Source organism: Pan paniscus, chromosome 9 (genome assembly GCF_029289425.2).
Source record: "Pan paniscus chromosome 9, NHGRI_mPanPan1-v2.0_pri, whole genome shotgun sequence".
Taxonomy (NCBI): Eukaryota; Metazoa; Chordata; class Mammalia; order Primates; family Hominidae; genus Pan; species Pan paniscus.
The window spans coordinates 95,339,035-95,357,744 of record NC_073258.2 but is presented as its reverse complement, the minus strand read 5'-3'; the positions used below and the strand labels follow the sequence as shown (position 1 = coordinate 95,357,744).

General features: G+C 36.5%; 2 protein-coding genes across 4 annotated transcripts in view; one reads left to right on the top strand and one right to left on the bottom strand.

The window, feature by feature from the left end:
- Positions 1 to 10,921: 10,921 nt before the first annotated feature.
- On the bottom strand, positions 10,922 to 16,554 carry ANKRD49 (ankyrin repeat domain 49). Of its 3 annotated transcripts, none has more exons than XM_003813794.6 (3): positions 16,450 to 16,554; positions 13,553 to 13,899; positions 10,922 to 12,433 (listed from the first exon to the last, which is right to left on the bottom strand). In XM_003813794.6, exons 2-3 carry the CDS (start codon positions 13,808 to 13,810, stop codon positions 11,972 to 11,974), a joined length of 720 nt encoding a protein of 239 aa, XP_003813842.1. In that variant the 5' UTR covers positions 13,811 to 13,899; positions 16,450 to 16,554; the 3' UTR covers positions 10,922 to 11,971. The 3 variants fall into 3 exon arrangements, 2 of the variants coding, with proteins under 2 accessions (XP_003813842.1, XP_008964660.1); XM_008966412.5 differs by having other exon boundaries at positions 16,315 to 16,455; XR_001338650.4 differs by having other exon boundaries at positions 12,296 to 12,433; positions 13,385 to 13,899; positions 16,450 to 16,511.
- A 75-nt stretch (positions 16,555 to 16,629) lies between these two features.
- MRE11 (MRE11 homolog, double strand break repair nuclease) overlaps positions 16,630 to 18,710 on the top strand; it is an 82,186-nt gene continuing 80,105 nt past the window's right edge. The window contains exons 1-2 of the mRNA XM_008966413.4: positions 16,630 to 16,801; positions 17,583 to 17,707. Coding sequence (XP_008964661.1) covers positions 17,688 to 17,707 — 20 coding nt within the window. The 5' untranslated portion in view covers positions 16,630 to 16,801; positions 17,583 to 17,687. The remainder of the gene's footprint in view (positions 16,802 to 17,582; positions 17,708 to 18,710) is intronic.

Sequence of the window (18,710 nt, the reverse complement as noted above, 5' to 3'; positions counted from 1 at the left end):
CTATATCCTTACCTAATATGGGTTTATATAATTTGAAAGCAAAAACATCTAGATTTCATTTGATTGACTCATGATGCTATTTTAACATTATGTTCTTAGTTTTTATCAAGAAGCAGTGGGAAAAAAGTCAAATAAGAAATATTTCTGAATTTTAAGTGAAACTATTTTTAAAGATGCTGTTCATTCTGTCAACTGTCATTTGTTAGTTCTCACAGAATAAACTTCTTTAAGATTAGTTTCACCGATATCAGAAATGGTAAATCTATACCTAAAGATCTTACAGGCATTAAAAAGATAGGAAGATATTTTGAATAATTTGATGCTAGTAAATTTGACAATTTAGATAAAATAGAGAAATTACTTAAAAGCTTTCCAAAATAGACAAAAGAAGAAATATAGCTTTAATAGAAGTAGTTATAAAAATATAACTACTAAAAATATGGAATTTAAAATTAAAACACATTCTACAAAGAAAAAGCCTCACTGGTACATTCTTCCAAACATTTAAGAATGAAATAACACCAATTCTATCTAACCTCTTGCAGGAATTAAAAAAAAGTTAACACTTCCCAACTCATCTTTATACCAAAATCTGAAAGAACATTACTAAAAAGGAAAATTATAGGTCAATATCTCTCAAGATCAATTCAGATATTAAATAAAATATTAGCAAATATAACCCAAATGTAGCATGTTAAAAAATGGATAATACATACATCACGATCAAGTTTTGATCATTGCAGGAATGCAAGGTTGTTTAAAATCAATACTGTATAACTTACCACATTAAAAAAATAAAAAAGGAAGAAATTAAACTGTTATTAGCTGTCAACATCGCTGTATACATAGAAAATTCAGGCCAGGCAAGGTGGGTCATGCCTGTAATCCAGCACTTTGGGAGGCTGAGGCGAGTGGATCACGAGGTCAAGGGATCGAGATCATCTGGCCAACATGGTGAAAACCCATCTCTACTAAAAATACAAAAATTAGCTGGGCGTGGTGGTACGTGCCTGTAGTCCCAGCTACTCCGGAGGCTGAGGCAGGAGAATCGCTTGAACCCGGGAGGTAGAGGTTGCAGTGAGCCGAGATCGCATCACTGCACTCCAGCCTGGCAACAGAGCAAGACTCCATCTCAAAAAGAAAAAAAAGAAAATTCAAATGAATGTACAGGTAAGCTATTGGAATTAATAAATTTATCAAGGCCAGTGGACACATGATCAAAAGAGAAAAATAAATGTTACTTTTATATAGTAAAAATAATTAAAAATGGAATGTAAAAGACAATAACATTTATAACAGCATTGAGAGCCAAAAAATACATTAAGGATAAATCTTTAAAAAGAGAGAACTCCAACTGAATACTCTAAAACGTTATCAAGAAAAAGTAATACCTAAATAAATGCAGAAATGTATTACAGTATATTCAAGAATTGTAACACTGAATATTACACTGATGTTAATTTTCCTCAACTAGATCTAGAAATTTCATGTAATCTCAATATGAATCTCAGCAGGGTTGTTTAAAATACATGTTGGCAAGGGGATTCTAAAATTAGAAAGTAAATGTAGCACTTTGGCAGGCTGAGGAGGGCGGATCATGAGGTCAAGAGTTTGAGACCAACCTGGCCAACATGGTGAAACCCTGTCTCTACTAAAAATACAAAAATTAACTGGGTGTGGTGGTGCGTGCCTGTAATCCCAGCTACTGGGGAGGCTGAGGCAGGAGAATGGCTTGAACCCAGGAGGCAGAGGTTGCAGTGAGCCGAGATCGTGCCACTGCACTCCAGCCTGGGTGAAAGAGCAAGACTCTGTCTCAAAAAAAAAAAAAAAGGTAAATGTAGTGGGCCAAGACTGGTCAAAACAACTTTGAAAAATAAGAAAGAAGTTGGAATATCTACACTACCACATAATAAGACTTATGATAAAGCCAAAATATTAAAACTGTGGTATTGGGGCAAAGATAGCTCAATGAAACAAAATAGAATCTAGAAACAGACCCAACTAAATATGATCACCAGATAAATGATAAAAGTGTCACTGCAATGTAGTGTGTGTGTGTGTGAGAGGCTGTTGCTTTTAATAAGTGGCATTGATAAATTGGATATTAATATGGGAAAATGAACTTTGACTCCTACCGCATGTCAAATGCAAATATCAACTCAAAATAGCACTAAAGGCAAAACACAAAAGCTTCTAGAGTATAACAATGAAAAAAACCTTCATGATGTCTTCCTCATGTCTACCCTTTGGAGTAGACAACTATTTTTTAAACAGGAAACCAAAAGCACTAATCAAAAGAAGGCAATAGATAAATTAGAGGTCGTTAAAATTAAGATATTCTCAGGCCAGATGCTGTAGCTCATGCCTGTAATACCAGCACTTTAGGAGGCTGAGGCGGGAGGATGGCTTGAGCCCAGGAGTCTGAGAACAGCCTGGAGCAATATAGCAAGATTCTCTACAAAAACAAATACATGAGTTAGTAGTCCTAGCTACTTGGGAGGCTGAGGCAGGAGAATTGCTTGAGCCGCAGAATTTGAGGCTGCACTGAGCTACGATCACACCAGTGCACTCCAGCCTGGGCAACAGCACAAGATCCTGTCTCTATAAAGTAAATAAATAAATAAAATTAAGATATTCTCTTCATTAAAATCACCAGTAAGAGTGTGAAAAGGCAAGCCACAGACCGAGAGAGCATATATCCAAAAAATAACTAGGATCCAGAATATATAAAGAACTTCTAAAAATAGGAAACATGTGCACACATCCCAGAAAGAAAATGGAGAAAGATGAAGCACTTCATGAATGAGAAGATCCAAGTGGTCAGTCATCACACATAAAAACATTGCTTCACATCATTAGTCACCAGGAATATGCAAATTAAAACTACAATGAGCTATTACTACATGCCCACTAGAATGGCTATTAAAAAAAAAATGAAATGAAAATCAACAAACCTGGCAGTAACAAGAGCCATGGGTGTGTGGAGCAATCGGAACGTTCACTTCTGCTGCTAAGAGTGTAAACTGGTAGAACTACTTTGGAGAACTGTTTTGGCAGTTTTTACTAAAGTGGAATATAAGTATATCCTGTGGCTCAGCAGGCTTTACTAGATATGCACTGAAATGTATAGTATGTACACCAAAACCATGTACTAGAATGTTTATGGCAGTGCTATTCATAAAATCCCCAAACTGGAAACAATGCAAAATCCCCCCAAAAGTTAACAATATCATGTATATATAAATTATTACATATTCATATAACAGAATACATCAATAAAAACAACAAAACCCTGCTACATGCAGAAATGGAGAAATCTCATAGATGTAATGTTGAGTGAAATAAACCAAACGCAAAAATATACACTATAAGTTATTACATTTATGTAGGCAAAACTAAATGATGGAAATAAAAGTTAGATTATAGTTACCTTTGAGGGAACACTGAGTGGAAGCACAAAGTAGCTGTTGGAGGTGCTGATTATGTTCTAGATCTTGAGATGGGTGATAGTTACATAACCCTATTCACTTTGAAGAATTCACCAAGATTTCTGAATTTTACTTTGTGTATGCTATAGTTCTATAAAATTATACAAAAATTAAGAATATTTTATTTAGAAAAAATGTCTAAAAATATTTTTACTCATAAAAATGTGGTTTATTTGATCAAATTTAAAAATATGCACAAAACAAACATAAAAAAAGGCTGGCACCGTGGCTCACACCTATAATCCCAGCACTTTTGGAGGCCAAGGCAGGAGGATTGCTTGAGGCCAGGAGTTTAAAACCAGCCTGGTCAACATAGCAAGACTCTGTCTCAATAAAAGAAAAATTAAAAAATTAGCTCGGCGTGGTGGCTTGCACTGTAGTCTTAGCTACGCAGGAGGCAGAGGCTGGAGGATCAGTTGAGTCCAGGAGTTCAAGGCTGCAGTGAGTCATGATGGCACCACTGCACTCTAGCCTTGGTGACAGAGCAAGACCCTGTCTCAAAAAAAAAAAAAAGCAATTACTGTCTTCCTCTTTTTTCTTCATTACCAAAAACCTTAAAGATAATCTATCAATTTTAATAACTATATTGACTTAGGTGGTTTATTTCCTTCTTTCTCTTTCTAAATGGCTTTTGATTTTTTTTGTTTCCAATTGTTACATGTGTGTCTTCAATTACATACCAATGCATAGTCTCTTGAAAGAAGTTACTGACACAAATAAGTATAAAAGGTACTGTTTTAGGTATGAACTGTGGTTTCCATTTTTCTCTTTTTAACTTTTTTTTTAGGTTCAGGGGTACATTTGCTATATAGGAAAATTACATGTTGCAGGAGTTTGATGTACAAATTATTTCATCACGCAGGTAATAAGCATACTACTTAAAAGTTTTTCAGTCCTTAACAAAAAAAAACTAAAAATGAACAACAAAAACAGAATGAAAAAATCCAGGATCGTTGGCTTATCCTTTTAAAATTTCAATTACAGTCATGCGTCGCTCAATGGTGGGGGTATGTTTTGAGAAATGTGCTGTTAGTCAATTTCATCGTTGTTCAAATATCAGAATGCACTTACACAAACCCAGGTGGCTAGGTGGCACAGCCTACTACACACTTAGGCTACTTGGTATAGCCTATTGCTCCTAGGCTACAAACCTGTAGAACATGTTACTATACTGCATACTGTAGGCAATTGTAACACAAGGGAAATATTTGTGTATCTTAAGAAATTTAAACATAGAGAAGGTACAGTAAAAATATGGTATAGTTGACTTTAAAATGTACACCTGTAGAGTGTGTACTTCATGAATGGAGCTTGAAGGACTTGGTGTTGCTCTGAGTGAGTCACTGAGTGAGTGGTGGGCAAATGTGACGGCCTAAGACATTACCGAACACTACTATAGACTTTATCAACACTGTTCACTTAGGCTGCACTAAATTTATGCAAACATATTTTTCTTTCTTCAATAATAAATTACCTTTAGCTTACTGTCCTTTTTTTACTTTATAAACTTTTAATTTTTAAAAACATTTTAACCCTTGTAATAACTTAGCTTAAAATGCAAACACCTTGTACAGCTATGCAAAAGTATTTTTTATACAAAGCCTCATTCTATGAGCTTTTTTTTTGTATTTTCAATATGCATTATTTATATATTTTTTAATTTTAAACTTTTTTGTTAGAAACAAAGACATAAACACATACTTAGTCTAGGCCAACACAGGGTCATCATGATCACTGTCTTCCCCCTCCACATCTTGTCCTGCTGGGAGGTGTTCAGGGGCAATAACACTCATGGAGTTATTCCTATGTCATCTCCTATGATAATAATGCCTTCTTCTGGAATACTCCCTGAAGGACCTGCCTGAAACTGTTTTACGGTTCATTTTTTTTAATAAGTGGAAGAACACCCTAAAATAATGACAGAAAGTATATTATAGTAAATACATAAACCAGTAACATAGTTGTTTATTATCATTATCCAGTGTTGTGTACTGTACATAGTTGTATGTAAACATGACTGGCAGTGCAGGTTTGTTTACATTTAGCATCACCTTGAACATGTGAGTAATGTGTTGTGCTATGACATTATGACAGCTACAACATCACTAGGTGATAGGAAATTTTAGCTCCATTAAAATCTTATGAGATCACTGTCAGTATAGGCGATACATCATTTACCCAAGCCTGACTGTAAATGGAAAAGACCAACATGACCACTAGATGGAGACAAAACCCAAGACTAAAGTTTTCTTATAAAAAGTTACACATTCATGTAAAAAATGAAGTCTTTATCAAAGAAATAAAAAGTTTTAATATATTACCAGAGTAAATAGGTTACTTCATATTACTTGTGTTTAATTCTATAGATCTAAAACACGTCTGAAGAAATCATCTCAGTTTGTCTTATAGCACAACTGAATAAACAATGGGATGTTGAATGCTATCATTTTTCTTTGGAAAAGCAGATGCTAAAACCACTTTGGTATCCTCTTCTAGGTTCTAACAGTCCTGATTTAAATTAAAAGCCAACCAAATCCTTCTTATATAGTAACTAGCCATCTTTTCAAATTTCTTGAATCCGGCCAAATGGACTAATTATTTTAAAGCAATTATTTTGTTTCCCATTCTGTCATTTAATGGAGAAATTGGTCGTTCTGATTATAAAGGTTGTGTTACTTGGAATTTTAAAATTCCAGTGAATTGGTGAAATGTATTTTTTAAAATAACAGGCCCCCCTGAAGATATATCCCTAGAATTTGAGGATGAGGTCATCTTATGCTTGCCATGGAAATTAATAAAAGAATAAAATTAGTCATATCTGGATATCTATTTTTAAAAATCGACTTCATAAAAATATAACTTATGTACAAAAACCCTGTATTACTCTTTAAAACCCGGTGACTTTTGACAGTTGTGTACACCTGCAAAATCATTGCCACGATCAAGCTACGGCATATTTCTATCACCTCCAAAAGGTTCTCTCTGCCCTTTTGTAGTCCAACCTCTGTCCCCGTGACCAAGAAACCACTGAACTGCTTTCTGCCTATAAATGAGTTCATGTTTTTTCCAAGAAGATATTCAGTTGTTCCAGCACCATTTGTTTAAGAGAATGTCCCACTGAATTCCTTGGCACCTTTGTCAAAAATTAATTGATTATCTATATCTGGATTTATTTCTAGACTCTATTCTGTTCTATGGATCCACATGTCCTTCCACCAATACTACATTGTCTTAATACTGTTGTTTTATAGGTAGTCTTAAAATTAGGTTGTAAAAATCCTGATTTTAACGTTTTCTTTTTCTTTTTTTTTTTGACACGGAGTCTCACTCTGTTGCCTAGGCTGGAGTGCAGTGGCGCGATCTTGGCTCACTGCAGCCTCCGCCTCCTGGTTTCAAGCAAAAGCAATTCTCCTGCCTCAGCCTCCCGAGTAGCTAGGACTACAGGGGTGTGCCACCATGCCCGGCTAATTTTTTTGTATTTTTAGTAGAGACAGGGTTTCACCATGTTGGCCAGGATGGTCTTGATCTCTTGATCTTGTGATCTGCCCACCTTGGCCTCCCAAAATGTTGGATGGTGTGAGCCACCGTGTTTTCTTTTTAAATATTGCTTTGGCTCTTATGATTTTCAACTACTAGGATTTTTGCTTATCTATGTTCGTGTGCCATAAAATGCAATTCTCTCCTTATTGCATGAGTTCTCTTATATGAGGTGTCTAAAATAGTCATGCTCCTAGAAACAGAGAGTAGAATGGTGGCTGCCAGGATCTGGGGCAAGGGTAAATGGGAAGTAGTTATTCAATGAGTATAAAGTTTTAGTTATACGAGATGAATAATTTCTAGAGATCTGCTGTACAATCTAGAATCTCTGCAGTTCTAGAGATCTACAAGCATTGTGCCTATAGATAAAAAAAAACTATGAACTATAATTTTAACAGGGCAGATCTCATGTTAAGTGTTCTTCACACAATAACAAGAAATTTGCACATAAGTATGGAATCTTACATGGAAGGGGAATATAATTAATAGATTTAGTGGCCAAGCATGGTGGCTCAAGTCTGTAATCCCAGCACTTTGGGAGGTCGAGACCAGCAGATTATTTGAGACCAGGAGTTTGAGACCAGCCTGGCCAACATAGTGAAACCCAGTCTCTACTAAAAACATAAAAAATTAGCTGGGCATGGTAGCGCACGCCTGTAATCCCAACTACTTGAGAGGCTGAGGCATGAGAATCACTGGAACCTGGGAGGCAGAGGTTGCAGTGAGCCGAGATCATGCCAGTGCACTCTAGCCTGGACAATAGTGAGAGTCTGTCTCAAAAAGAAAAAAACAAAAATTAAAAAATAAATAAATTTAGTTATAGCCTATGTACAACATATACTTCATATGTGGATAAATGGCAAGCATATTTAAAAGTAGATACAAGTAACCAAATTCAAAAAATATAAACTGCAGCTTTAAAAGCAAATGCAGTTGCTTGTGCTCCTGATAGTAATTGTTATGTCCTCAAACCCTACTATAAATAAACTACATAAAAATAATATTAAAGAAAATGGAATTTTGGTTATTGTGATAGACAAACTGGTGGTATACAGATAATATTCAAAAACACCACAGGTAAAAAGCTGTGACATTTGAACATGAGCTTTCTAGGAACTTAAGAAGATACACTAAACATGCACCAAATGATGCATTCTTTAATCAACTTTACAAATACATATCAAATACTAGTGTGTGGTGAAGAGGAAAGGTGGTAGAATCAGATAGACAAACCTCCATCATGCGCACATGGCATGACAATGGGCAATCCGTGTAAGTTCTATAAACCTGATTTCATTTTTATACAATGATATCTATCTCAGAGAGTTGTTGTGAGGCTCACATGATATCACACACGTGAAGCACATACAGCATAGTTGGCCCACAGTGAGCACTCAGTTGTTAGCTATTAATATTGTCACAGAGGTTTGGTGTACCACATCTTATATATATATAAGAACTTTCATGAAGATCGGATGAGACTATTTCATTCATAAAAGATGACTGGAGGACATTGATAAACACGTAGCTTTTTTAAAAAACAATATGATTTCGATGTATTTCATATTGATATTTATTTTTAAAGTATTAAAGAAATTGACAAAATAAATAACACCATATGATTTTTACATTTAAATAACAAACTAGCCTACAACAAGATAGATATTATCCCTGATTTACCTATGAGAAAACCGAGGGTTTTTTTTTTTTTTTGCCCAAAGTGACCCACAGGTGGCACTGAGGATTTGAACTCAGTTTGTCTCACTCAGAGTTTAATGCTCTGTGTAATCATCCTTCTGTGCCTCCAGGGAATGATTTCAGGCATGTAGATCTGTGCTTTCAATGGAGTAGCCATTAGACAAACATAGCTGAGAACTTGAAATGTGACTAAATCCAGATGTGCTGTAAAATACACCCTGTATTTTGAAGACTTACTGCAAAAAAAGTAAAACATCTCAAAAAATTTTAAATATATATCTTATATTTTGGATGTATTGTCATATATATATATAAAATTAATTTCACCTGTTTTTGTTTTAATATGGCTCTTACGATTTTCAACTACTAGGATTTTTGCTTATCTATGTTTGTGTGCCATAAAATACAATTCTGTCCTTATTGCATGAGTCCTCTTATATGAGGTATCTAAAATAGTCATGCTAAAAACATAAAATTACATGAGGCCCACGTTTCTATGTGTTGGCACTGATTTAGATCATTTCTACTTAGGTTCTGAGAAGTAAAATTTTGGAGTTTCAAAGGGAAATTTCCAGGAATTTAAAACATCAATCAGCTACACTTAATCCTTCTTGGTTTACTCTCTTCTGAACTTAATAAAGATAGACCTTAAATATCCTTTAGAGAAAGCATTTCATATTGAACAAATTGAGTGGTCATCTCATAATCCTACAGATGGACTGGAGCATCTTATTATAAACTAAACTAATTATAGCAAAGACATAATGATTTGGTGATCTTATTTTGTAGGCAGTTGCATAAATTCCTAGAGCCATTGCAGGTAAGGCGAAGATGGTATATGTGTTGATCAGGAATCAAGAGTTGATCCAGAGATTTCATTTTGGTATGGGACATAAATCTCAGTATAGTCTCTGGGCTTCTTTTGATCATGATTTTCCAGCATAGTGTTAGATAACGTAATAGATGTCAAATAATACAAATAAATGTCTTCATATTGTAGTATAAAGACTCTAAATCCCACCACTGTGGTAGGCTGTGGGTTGGAAGGCTCCCTGGAAAAGCATATTTAAGATTCATAAAAGCAAAGGCAACTAGTTCCACTTCAGGCCTAAGAATGACACTATGAACCTTGAACATTCACAAAAATTACCTCTTCCTCAAGCATATGTTAATCAAAATTAAACCCTTAGTTATGAAAAACTCAGATTTTATTTTTTAATAAGTCTTTGTATAGACTTTCCAAGATTAGAGAAAATTCTCTTTGTAAACTGAGCTATTTAGCCTGCCTAAACTGGAAAGTAGAAGTAATCCTTTCAAAGCACAATTAGTGACTGGCTTCTGTGCACAGAGCAGTCTAGTAAATGCTCTGGAAAGTATAAAGGAAGCAGACAATACAAATTCTGCCCTCAGGGGTGGGATTTGTCTTATGTGTAGAGTTTGCTCTCTAGCATCAGTGAGTGTTGAGGTCTGAAAACAAGGGAGTAGACATATCTTAGGTCCTTATTGGAAACAAGACTTCTTTGGCTCCATACTTAAATGGAAAGTTTACATGGAATCATGGGTACAATCCATTCTCAAGTGAGAAAGGAGCCATCAGCTCTGTGACTTTCAGGCTAAGCAGCCTCATTCAGCAGTCTGCTTGGATAAATAAGGTCTTATTCTATCATCACTGCCTGTCAGCTGTATCTGTCATTTGGTGTCACTAACTTAGGCCAGATCAAACAGAAAGCAACCTTTGCCACAAAGCATCTCCCTAGGAAGAGATCACAACATAAACTAAAGCACTAACTCTCAAGATCCTGTTGTCACGATGATTCAGTTCATATATTATCTCTGACTTTTCTGAGATGATCTAATAAGTTCTAAGCAAAAATAAATATTTAATCTTTGATTAAATAACATTATTACTTAGTCTAGGGTGACTGGGTTACATAGGATGGCTTGAAAGAGATAAGCCTTGGTGGACATTTTAAAAATTTAACTGAAGTAAAGAGCAATTGGTTTAGTTCCCTTCCCCTAGAGTGTTGTGGTGTTGAGAAGACAAAACTTTGGGAATAATCACAGAGGGGCTAGAAAGACAATGCAAAATTGCTGCTGGAGAGACTGAGAGAGTAGATGTTAAATAACTAAGTGCGTGCTGGATGAATAATGTTCTGGATCCAAGAAAGACATACACAGGTAAAAAATGAATTCATGCCTTTTGTGTTGTTCAAAACTTGTACTTTATTTTTCTCAAATATTTTTACTTATGCTTTTTGTCATTATCCACAGTGTTTTTTTTTAAAGCCTGAGCCACTTTGTGGTTTTAGCCTCAATATAATAATCATCCCCTTACTCTTAGACTAATTCCTTTTCCCCTGTCACTTTGCCTGTATAGTCTGTAAAAATGAGGACCTTAGAAAATCAACATTTCCTGTGAACTTGAGAGACTATACAAGCAGTGCCCAAATCAGTAGGATTAGGCAGGTAAAACCAGTTGGATAGCAGATATATTATGATCTGTTGGACAAAGGTATAGTTGTGTGCATGTCTACAAGGTCATCGTGATTCGCCATTAGCTTAAGGATCATGTAGGTTGACCAGGGTGAGGTAGGACTATCCACAGGATTGTGTAAATTGTGGTAGGGGAGGCAGTATACAATATTCATGAATTAAACACTTAGCTAACTGCTTTCCTGAAAATGGTCTGTGTTCTAAAAGACAAAGATCTAGGTTTTTTGCTGTTTTTTTCTTTAACTTATGAAGATTCAAGTCACTAATATGTTACTTGCTCTGGTTTAAAATGAAAGCAACTGGCTATGGTAAGGAAGAGAAGACAGCTGAATTGTATCAGAATATTTAAGACTTTTAAATTAAGTTCTGAGTTACCTCACCTTATAAAAATATATGTCAATATACTAAATACCCAACAAAGATCCAGGATGTGGGATATTTAAAAATACATTTCTCTTGTATCAGCACCAAAAATACCAGTTTCTGTACAACCCGTGTCAAGTTTTTAAGTATACACACATTAAAATTATTTCTGATAAAAAAATCACAAACTCCACAGAAATCATTAAAGATATATGCAAATTACTTTCAAATACATTTTGACATCAAAGTCAGGCAATTCACTTGGAAGAATGTTATAATGAATATCACTGAATTTTTGTAGTAAGATGTTTGACGTCAACTTTGATTATGGGAATACATCTCACACACAGGAGGCACTGGTATTTAGAAACTTAGGAAAAGTACTAGAATTGTTAAGACTGAGGTGAAGAATTTGTACAGCCTTCCACAATTTCAAAGAGGTAGTGATAGATACTTGTCCTCCTGGCAATATCAAATGCAGTTTCTTCCAAGTTGTTTTTCAGCCCTGGTTTGACGTAACGGTTCATCAGGAGGAGTTCTAGGGTATCCTTGCTGTCTCTGTTCCCAGCAGCAAGATGCAAGGGGGTCAAGAGGCCTTTTGTTTGGGCATTGATATCTGCATCATGCTGCAGTAAGAAAGAAGCCACTCTGGTATTATTCCACTTACAAGCACTATGCAGGGGCGTCCAGCCATCCACAGTCACTGCATGAACATCTGCCCCCTGTGCAATGAGCTCCTGGACAATATCTAAGTGTCCACTGTAGGCTGCTCGATGAAGAGGGGTATACTCATCTTCATCCCTAGTGTTCACATGAGTGGCCTTTTCAGAAAGCAGTCTCCGCACTGTGGTAAGCTGAGAAGAAAAAAAAGAAATCTTTCAACTCAACTCAAACCAAAACAATAACTAAAACAAAATTGTCTTGTGGTGTTAGATTTAATTAAGTTGAATAAAAACTTACTTGTTAGTAGATGACTTTAAAACGAAAATAATTTAAGATCTCTTTTTTGGGAGGAGAGGACTACTGATTTAAGAATGAACAAGTTAGTGTTAACTACACTTTGTTGCTTCTAAGAATGAGATTCTCTGAATATCAAACCATACATTTACTCCTGGTCCAACTAAGGTTTATTGCATACAAGCTTCAGTCCAATGAATAACATAGGCTTTCTGTTTAATATTTTATGTGTTATCTGTGAAAAAACATAACTGCTTGATTTTTCTGTAGGATTATCACACCAATATACACACTGTATGAAACTTTTAAAAATAAAACTTTTAACAGAAGAATAAAGTATTAATAAGGAATTCTAGGGATTCAAGAGCTCAATTCCTTCTCAATACAACCTTAGAAACATCCTTTTAGGTTGTAATTTTTAGTTTGTTCTATGGGCCTCTGGTTAAATGTGGCATGCTCTTGGGTTAAAAAGCTATTTAAAATGCAAGACCCTTTTAGTTATTAGTTTACTAACACAGACATGGGGAAACTTAGTAAAATGAGGTGGAAGTGGCCAAGCAGAGGGAATAGGCTTTTGATGTTCATTCCACTTCGATGATCCTGGGCAAATTAATATTCCTGAATCTCAATTTCTTACTCTATAAAAGAGAAGAATATTACTTATAGGGATACATGACGATTAAATAAAATAATGTAATAAGGTACCTGGTATAGTTAGTATTTAATAAATGTTAGTTTCCATCCTCTCTTTCCTAAATGATCCTAATGACTTTATATAAATGATTTTAAAATATAGATGATTGCTTGCTATCTTTATAGATAATTATCCTTAAACCCCCAAATAATACCTAGCATGACACTCTGCAGCTTAATATGTGCTTTCATGTACATTGTCTCATTTGGTCCTCACAATCAAGAGATAGGTATGATGGCCATAACAGTAAAGGCAGGTCTTCTGGCTTGAACCCAGTGCTTTTCCTACTGTCACACTTCCCTCTGTAATTTTTTTTTTTTACCCGATTTTTTTCAGCAGCCCAAAGAAGCAATCTGCTTGGGTCTTTTTCCATTTTTTTTTCTTGCAATCGATACCACTCTTCATTTTTGTCATCTTGCTCCTCATCTTCATCAGAATTGCCTACCCAAAGACTTTGAGTACCAGTAGGAATAAGGTGTCCATGTGTTTCCAACAATTCAAGTTGGTTAAAGTGTTCAGAAAAATCCAAGGAATTCTCTTGGTCTGGTATTCCATCATCATTTCCTTTTTCTTTTTCCATTTTTACTACTATTCTAAATAAAAAGCATTTCAAATGCCAGGATATAAATCTTTCTAGAGATGAATTATGACTGCTTTGTTCATCAAGATCTGAAAACACAAACACAAAAGTTATTAGTAAAACAATAATTCAGGCTTTATCAACTGCATAGATAAGTCTTGCAAACATATACAATTAAACCCTGTCTAAACTCTTGTTTTTCTCATGATATCCCTTACATACACTAAATACTGATGCTGACAGAAAACAACAAACTATGATCTAATAGTGGTCTAATGCTTCTTACTTTTGTTGTTTTCTTCTAAGTCAATTATATTATTATAACTATTATTTTTAATCTACTGGTTTAGGTATGATGGTGTTATGCTAACAGTGATGAATGCTTAAAGATTTTGAAGTATAACTAATACAATGAAGACAGGTGCATTCAAGATTTTTATAAACTAGACACACAGATAATATAGAGCAGAAATAAAAACTTCTAATTCCTAAAAATACTATTTCGAAGAATCAGGGATTCTTGAAGATGGAATAGCCCCCAAAAGGACATCTGTTCCAATCTCTCATCGGTACATATATCTTTATCACAGCATCTACACTAATTATCCTATTTCTACTTTGATAATTTCAGGCCTAGGAAAATTCACTGCTTTAAAAAGTGGTCCTGTTTATTGATAGGCAACTATAGTTCTTAGTTGGCTCCTTGTTTTCAACTGAATTTTGGCTGTCATTCATTCCTTCATTCAACTAATATGAATAGAATGTCTGGTATGTGCCAACTTCTGGGTACTGGGATTCAATAATGAGCAAGATCCATGTCTTCACCTCAGGAAGCTTACTCTAGTGTAGGTGACTGGCAAAGACATCATGTGTCTGGCAAAGACAACATGATAAGTACTGCTACAAGACCTTGTCTAGAAACCATGAGTATACAGGAGGTTCATAATTCCCCTAGTCCTAAGGGATTAAAGAAGGCTTCCTGAAGGAACTGATGTTTATTCTGCTAAGCTGCCATATTAATTTTTAAACCAATATCAGCTTAAAGGGTTACACAACATATAAACCTTAATCAATTAAAGAAAAGGAGAATAACCAATAGATAATTTACAAATACGAATTACCAGCCTCCCAACTCTATTTGTTGAAATATAATCAGTCTTTCAAGGCTCTTCTCTGATGTTATCTCTTTCATTCTTTCTTGATCCTCTCATTTAGATCGCTTTCTGCTTCCTACTTTTTTTGGTGCTACATTTCACCTCTAACTTTGTTCTTGTTTTAGCCCCTTAAAAGATTATAAGCTTAAAGATAAGGACCACATTTAACTTATATTTATCTCCTACTTGTCTATAGAAGGCATTAAGAAGTATGTGTAGCATTACATTTAATTAAAGTCTTGTCACTTGATTTTGCCTGGAATGGATTCTGAGAAGTTCCAGAGTTAGGCATAGCCCCAAGATACAGATTTCTTGGTACCTAATCTCACAAGTTTAACAGTATACAATCTTAATGTGGTATTAAACTTTATTACTAGTGGCAATAGCACTAAACTCAAGTTTAATGTATTACTCATGTCCAGTAACTTTTCTGGACCTGTTACTTTATTGTAAAATGTAAGAATTTTACTAAAGTATTCCTAAGGCCCATCCGGCTTTTCAGTCACCCAATCAGAGACACCCTTGGAATCAGAGATATCCAATCAGAATTGCTCTGTGTTTTATTAATTCTCCTGGAGCTTCCACTTTTTCTTTGATTCTCAAACTAATTCCTGAACCTTGCAACACAAAAATGACCATACATCAATTCATTAAACACTTAACAGATGCTAATAAATAAAAGTTCACTTGTAATTATATCAAATATAGATCTTACCCTCTCCCCCAACATGCTTTTCCTTTCAATAAAAACTCCCTTATATAAATTTTGAGTTTACAGATCCAGATACAAAAAATTATGTATAAAATTTTACTGGTATATTTAGTTAAAAAAGCCAAGCCTAGGCGCATCTACCCGACTCACAGTTAAGAAACAAAACTGATGACTTGATGATGATATTCCTGATATTCCATCAGGAATGTCAGGGTATGTTTCCTAACTTAAAGGGCATATCCTATTTTGAGAGAGATCCGAACTATGTCAACTCCTTACAAACAACTCAGTGATAGGCGGGGCTATAAACCTTACTGGTGAAGGAGGTTCAGATAGATTAAAACAACTTGCCCTAGATCAAGGACCCTTCAATGGAACTGAAAGGGCAGACGTTCTAATTCAAAAGTTCTACATTATTTTTCGCTGCACTATACATCTTACTGCTCTCAGCACAAAGCAATGCAGATGTGCTGAACTCAAGGACCTAGGGGCGACACCTGTAGAGGGTCTGGCGACTGGGAGGGAGGGAGAGGGGATCCAGCTCCAGCACTCTGCCACCAGCCGGGAGCTCACAGGCCCGCGAGCTCCGCCTGCGGCCTTCCAAACAGCCAAGAGCGGAGAAGCGGCTTCGGTCCTACCTGGGGACCACGACGCGGCCTGACCTGCAGGGCTCGGCCTGTGTCCACAGGCTACCCACCCCCACGGGCTCAGGAGTTCTTAGATGGCGCCGGTCCATCAAAAAGCGAGGTCCGGGACAGGGAATAACTACCCACCTGACAGAAGGGAAAATCGCCGCCTTGCATCTCACTTCCGGGTTCGTCTCCTAACCTGCTCAGGATTGGCTCCTGCGTGAGGGCGGGGCCTCGCCGCTACTTTCCCCGCCCCCTCACTGCGTGCGGTAGCCAATGAGAGCCGAACTGGACTTGAAGCGTCTACGTTATCCATGAAGTGTCGCGAGAGAAACGGACGCCGTTCTCTCCCGCGGAATTCAGGTTTACGGCCCTGCGGGTTCTCAGAGGCAGGTTCAGACCGTGTTGTTTTCTTTTCACGGATCCTGCCCTTTCTTCCCGAAAAGAAGACAGCCTTGGGTCGCGATTGTGGGGCTTTGAAGAGTCCAGCAGTGGGGTAATTTAGGAATCGCATTCGTCTCCTATTTCTGCAGGTTCCCAGGCGGAAGCCCAGAGTTAACTGGAACCTCGGGAAGAGCGGGCCGAGTGGGCCGGGGAGGGGTCCTGGCGGGCTCAGCGTTCTGATTCCGAGGTTCCCTGCGGTGAGGGCGTGTTGAGGCTTGGAATCCCGACGGAATCTGGAGCTCCAGATGTGGTGGGGGTTGTCTCGCGGTGGCAGCCACTCTTCCCCAAACCTGGCTATTTTCAGTCATCCTGCTGGTGCCTAAAGGTGTTCCTCCGCAGACCACGTGTTTGTTTATTTACACTCGCTTTAAACGCGGGCCCGTTCCCTTTTCCAAACTAGCCAGGTCCTTTAAAAAAAATCGTGGGGTTTGAATAGGAAATACAGGATTGCCTCTGTTCTCCAGAGTAACCTATGCGTGCAACTTAAAAATATCTGCACATCTAGAGTTGTTTGTGTGTTGAACCAGAACCGTATGTGACCCTTTCTGCCCATTTATTTAGCATACATTAATTTCCCATAAGAGCACGGGAAAGGAAAATAGGAGTTTAATCATCTTGGTGAAACTAGGAAACAGGATGTACACTGGAGATGTATTATTTTCTATGCTCAGTTCATTAAAAAAATAAAAGTATAGTGGGTGCTTAGATGAAAATGAGACTTCTAGATTTGCCAGTCTAATTAAGACGTCTGTACCTTGTGCAGCGTAAATCATGTTGGTTAAATACGTGCAGGCTTTTTAAAAATGTGTTTTATGATGTAATTTTGTTTTTAGAATTTCTAGAATTTGGAATCGAGTGCATTTTCTGACATTTGAGTACAGGACCCAGGGGTTCTTGGAGAAGAACCTGGTCCCAGAGGAGCTTGACTGACCATAAAAATGAGTACTGCAGATGCACTGTAAGCACCTGACTTCTGGAATCCCTTGTTATTTGGGGTTTCTAAAGCTCGTCAACTGTGATCACAGTAAAAGAAAACTTATTTAATAAGCAGTAAATAAGGAACCTGCTTATCAACAGAAATATTAGTCATCAAAAAGGATATTTGGAATGTTTTAAATATTTATCTGTTTGTTAACTAGAAGCTAATATGCAGCTATAGATTGGAGTCTTGCAGTAATTTGATATATTGATATAGTATTGTTTATGTTCTTAGGCTTCATCTTAAATTATTGAAGTGATAAATATTCTTGAATTTTCCTGACAAATTCTTATTAGTCAATGCAGTTCTGTTTAAGATTTTTAGAGTAAATTCCTCTAGTATTAAATAAGCTGGAAATGAATTTGAATGGAATGGGAATAAATAAAAGGACTGTAAAAGTTATGTGCACTTTTACACATAACTCGGGAGCCCGAGGCTGGCGGGATCATCTGAGGTCAGGATTTGGAGACCAGCGTGACCAACATGGTGAAACCCCGTCTCTACTAAAAATACAAAATTAGCCAGGCGTGGTGGCGCATGCCTGTAATCCCAGCTACTCAGGAGGCTGAGGCAGGAGAATCATTTGAACCCGGGAGGCGGAGGTTGCAGTGAGCCGAGATCGTAAAAAAAAAAGTTATGTGGGAAAGACTTTAGACTTGGAGTCTTTTACCCTAGTTTCAAGTCCTTGGACGTTACTAGCTGTGTGACCTTGGGCAAGTCAGCAGTTCTCTGAGCCTTGCCTTAATTTTGCCATTGGTATAATTGGAATAATTATACCTTTTTCAGATTAATTTTGAGGCTTAAATGAGAGAATTCATGAGAAAATACTTCATAAATTGCTACAGAAACATATAGTATTATGATTTGAAAAGTATTCTGACCTACCTTCTTGGATATATCAGTGAGAACTGTGTGCATATCATTTTTGAAGTTTTTGAAGAGAAATCGTTTGTGGAAATATCTTTTGTTTGTAAAGATTTGA

What these genes read in the sequence shown, in the direction of transcription:
- ANKRD49 (XM_003813794.6), bottom strand. Translation starts at nt 13,810, where the DNA reads ATGGAAAAAGAAAAAGGAAATGATGATGGAATACCAGACCAAGAGAAT. An exon ending in GGGCTGCTGAAAAAAATCGG is followed by an intron (nt 12,434 to 13,552) that starts GTAAAAAAAAAA and finishes TTTTCTTCTCAG; the next exon opens with CTTACCACAGTGCGGAGACT.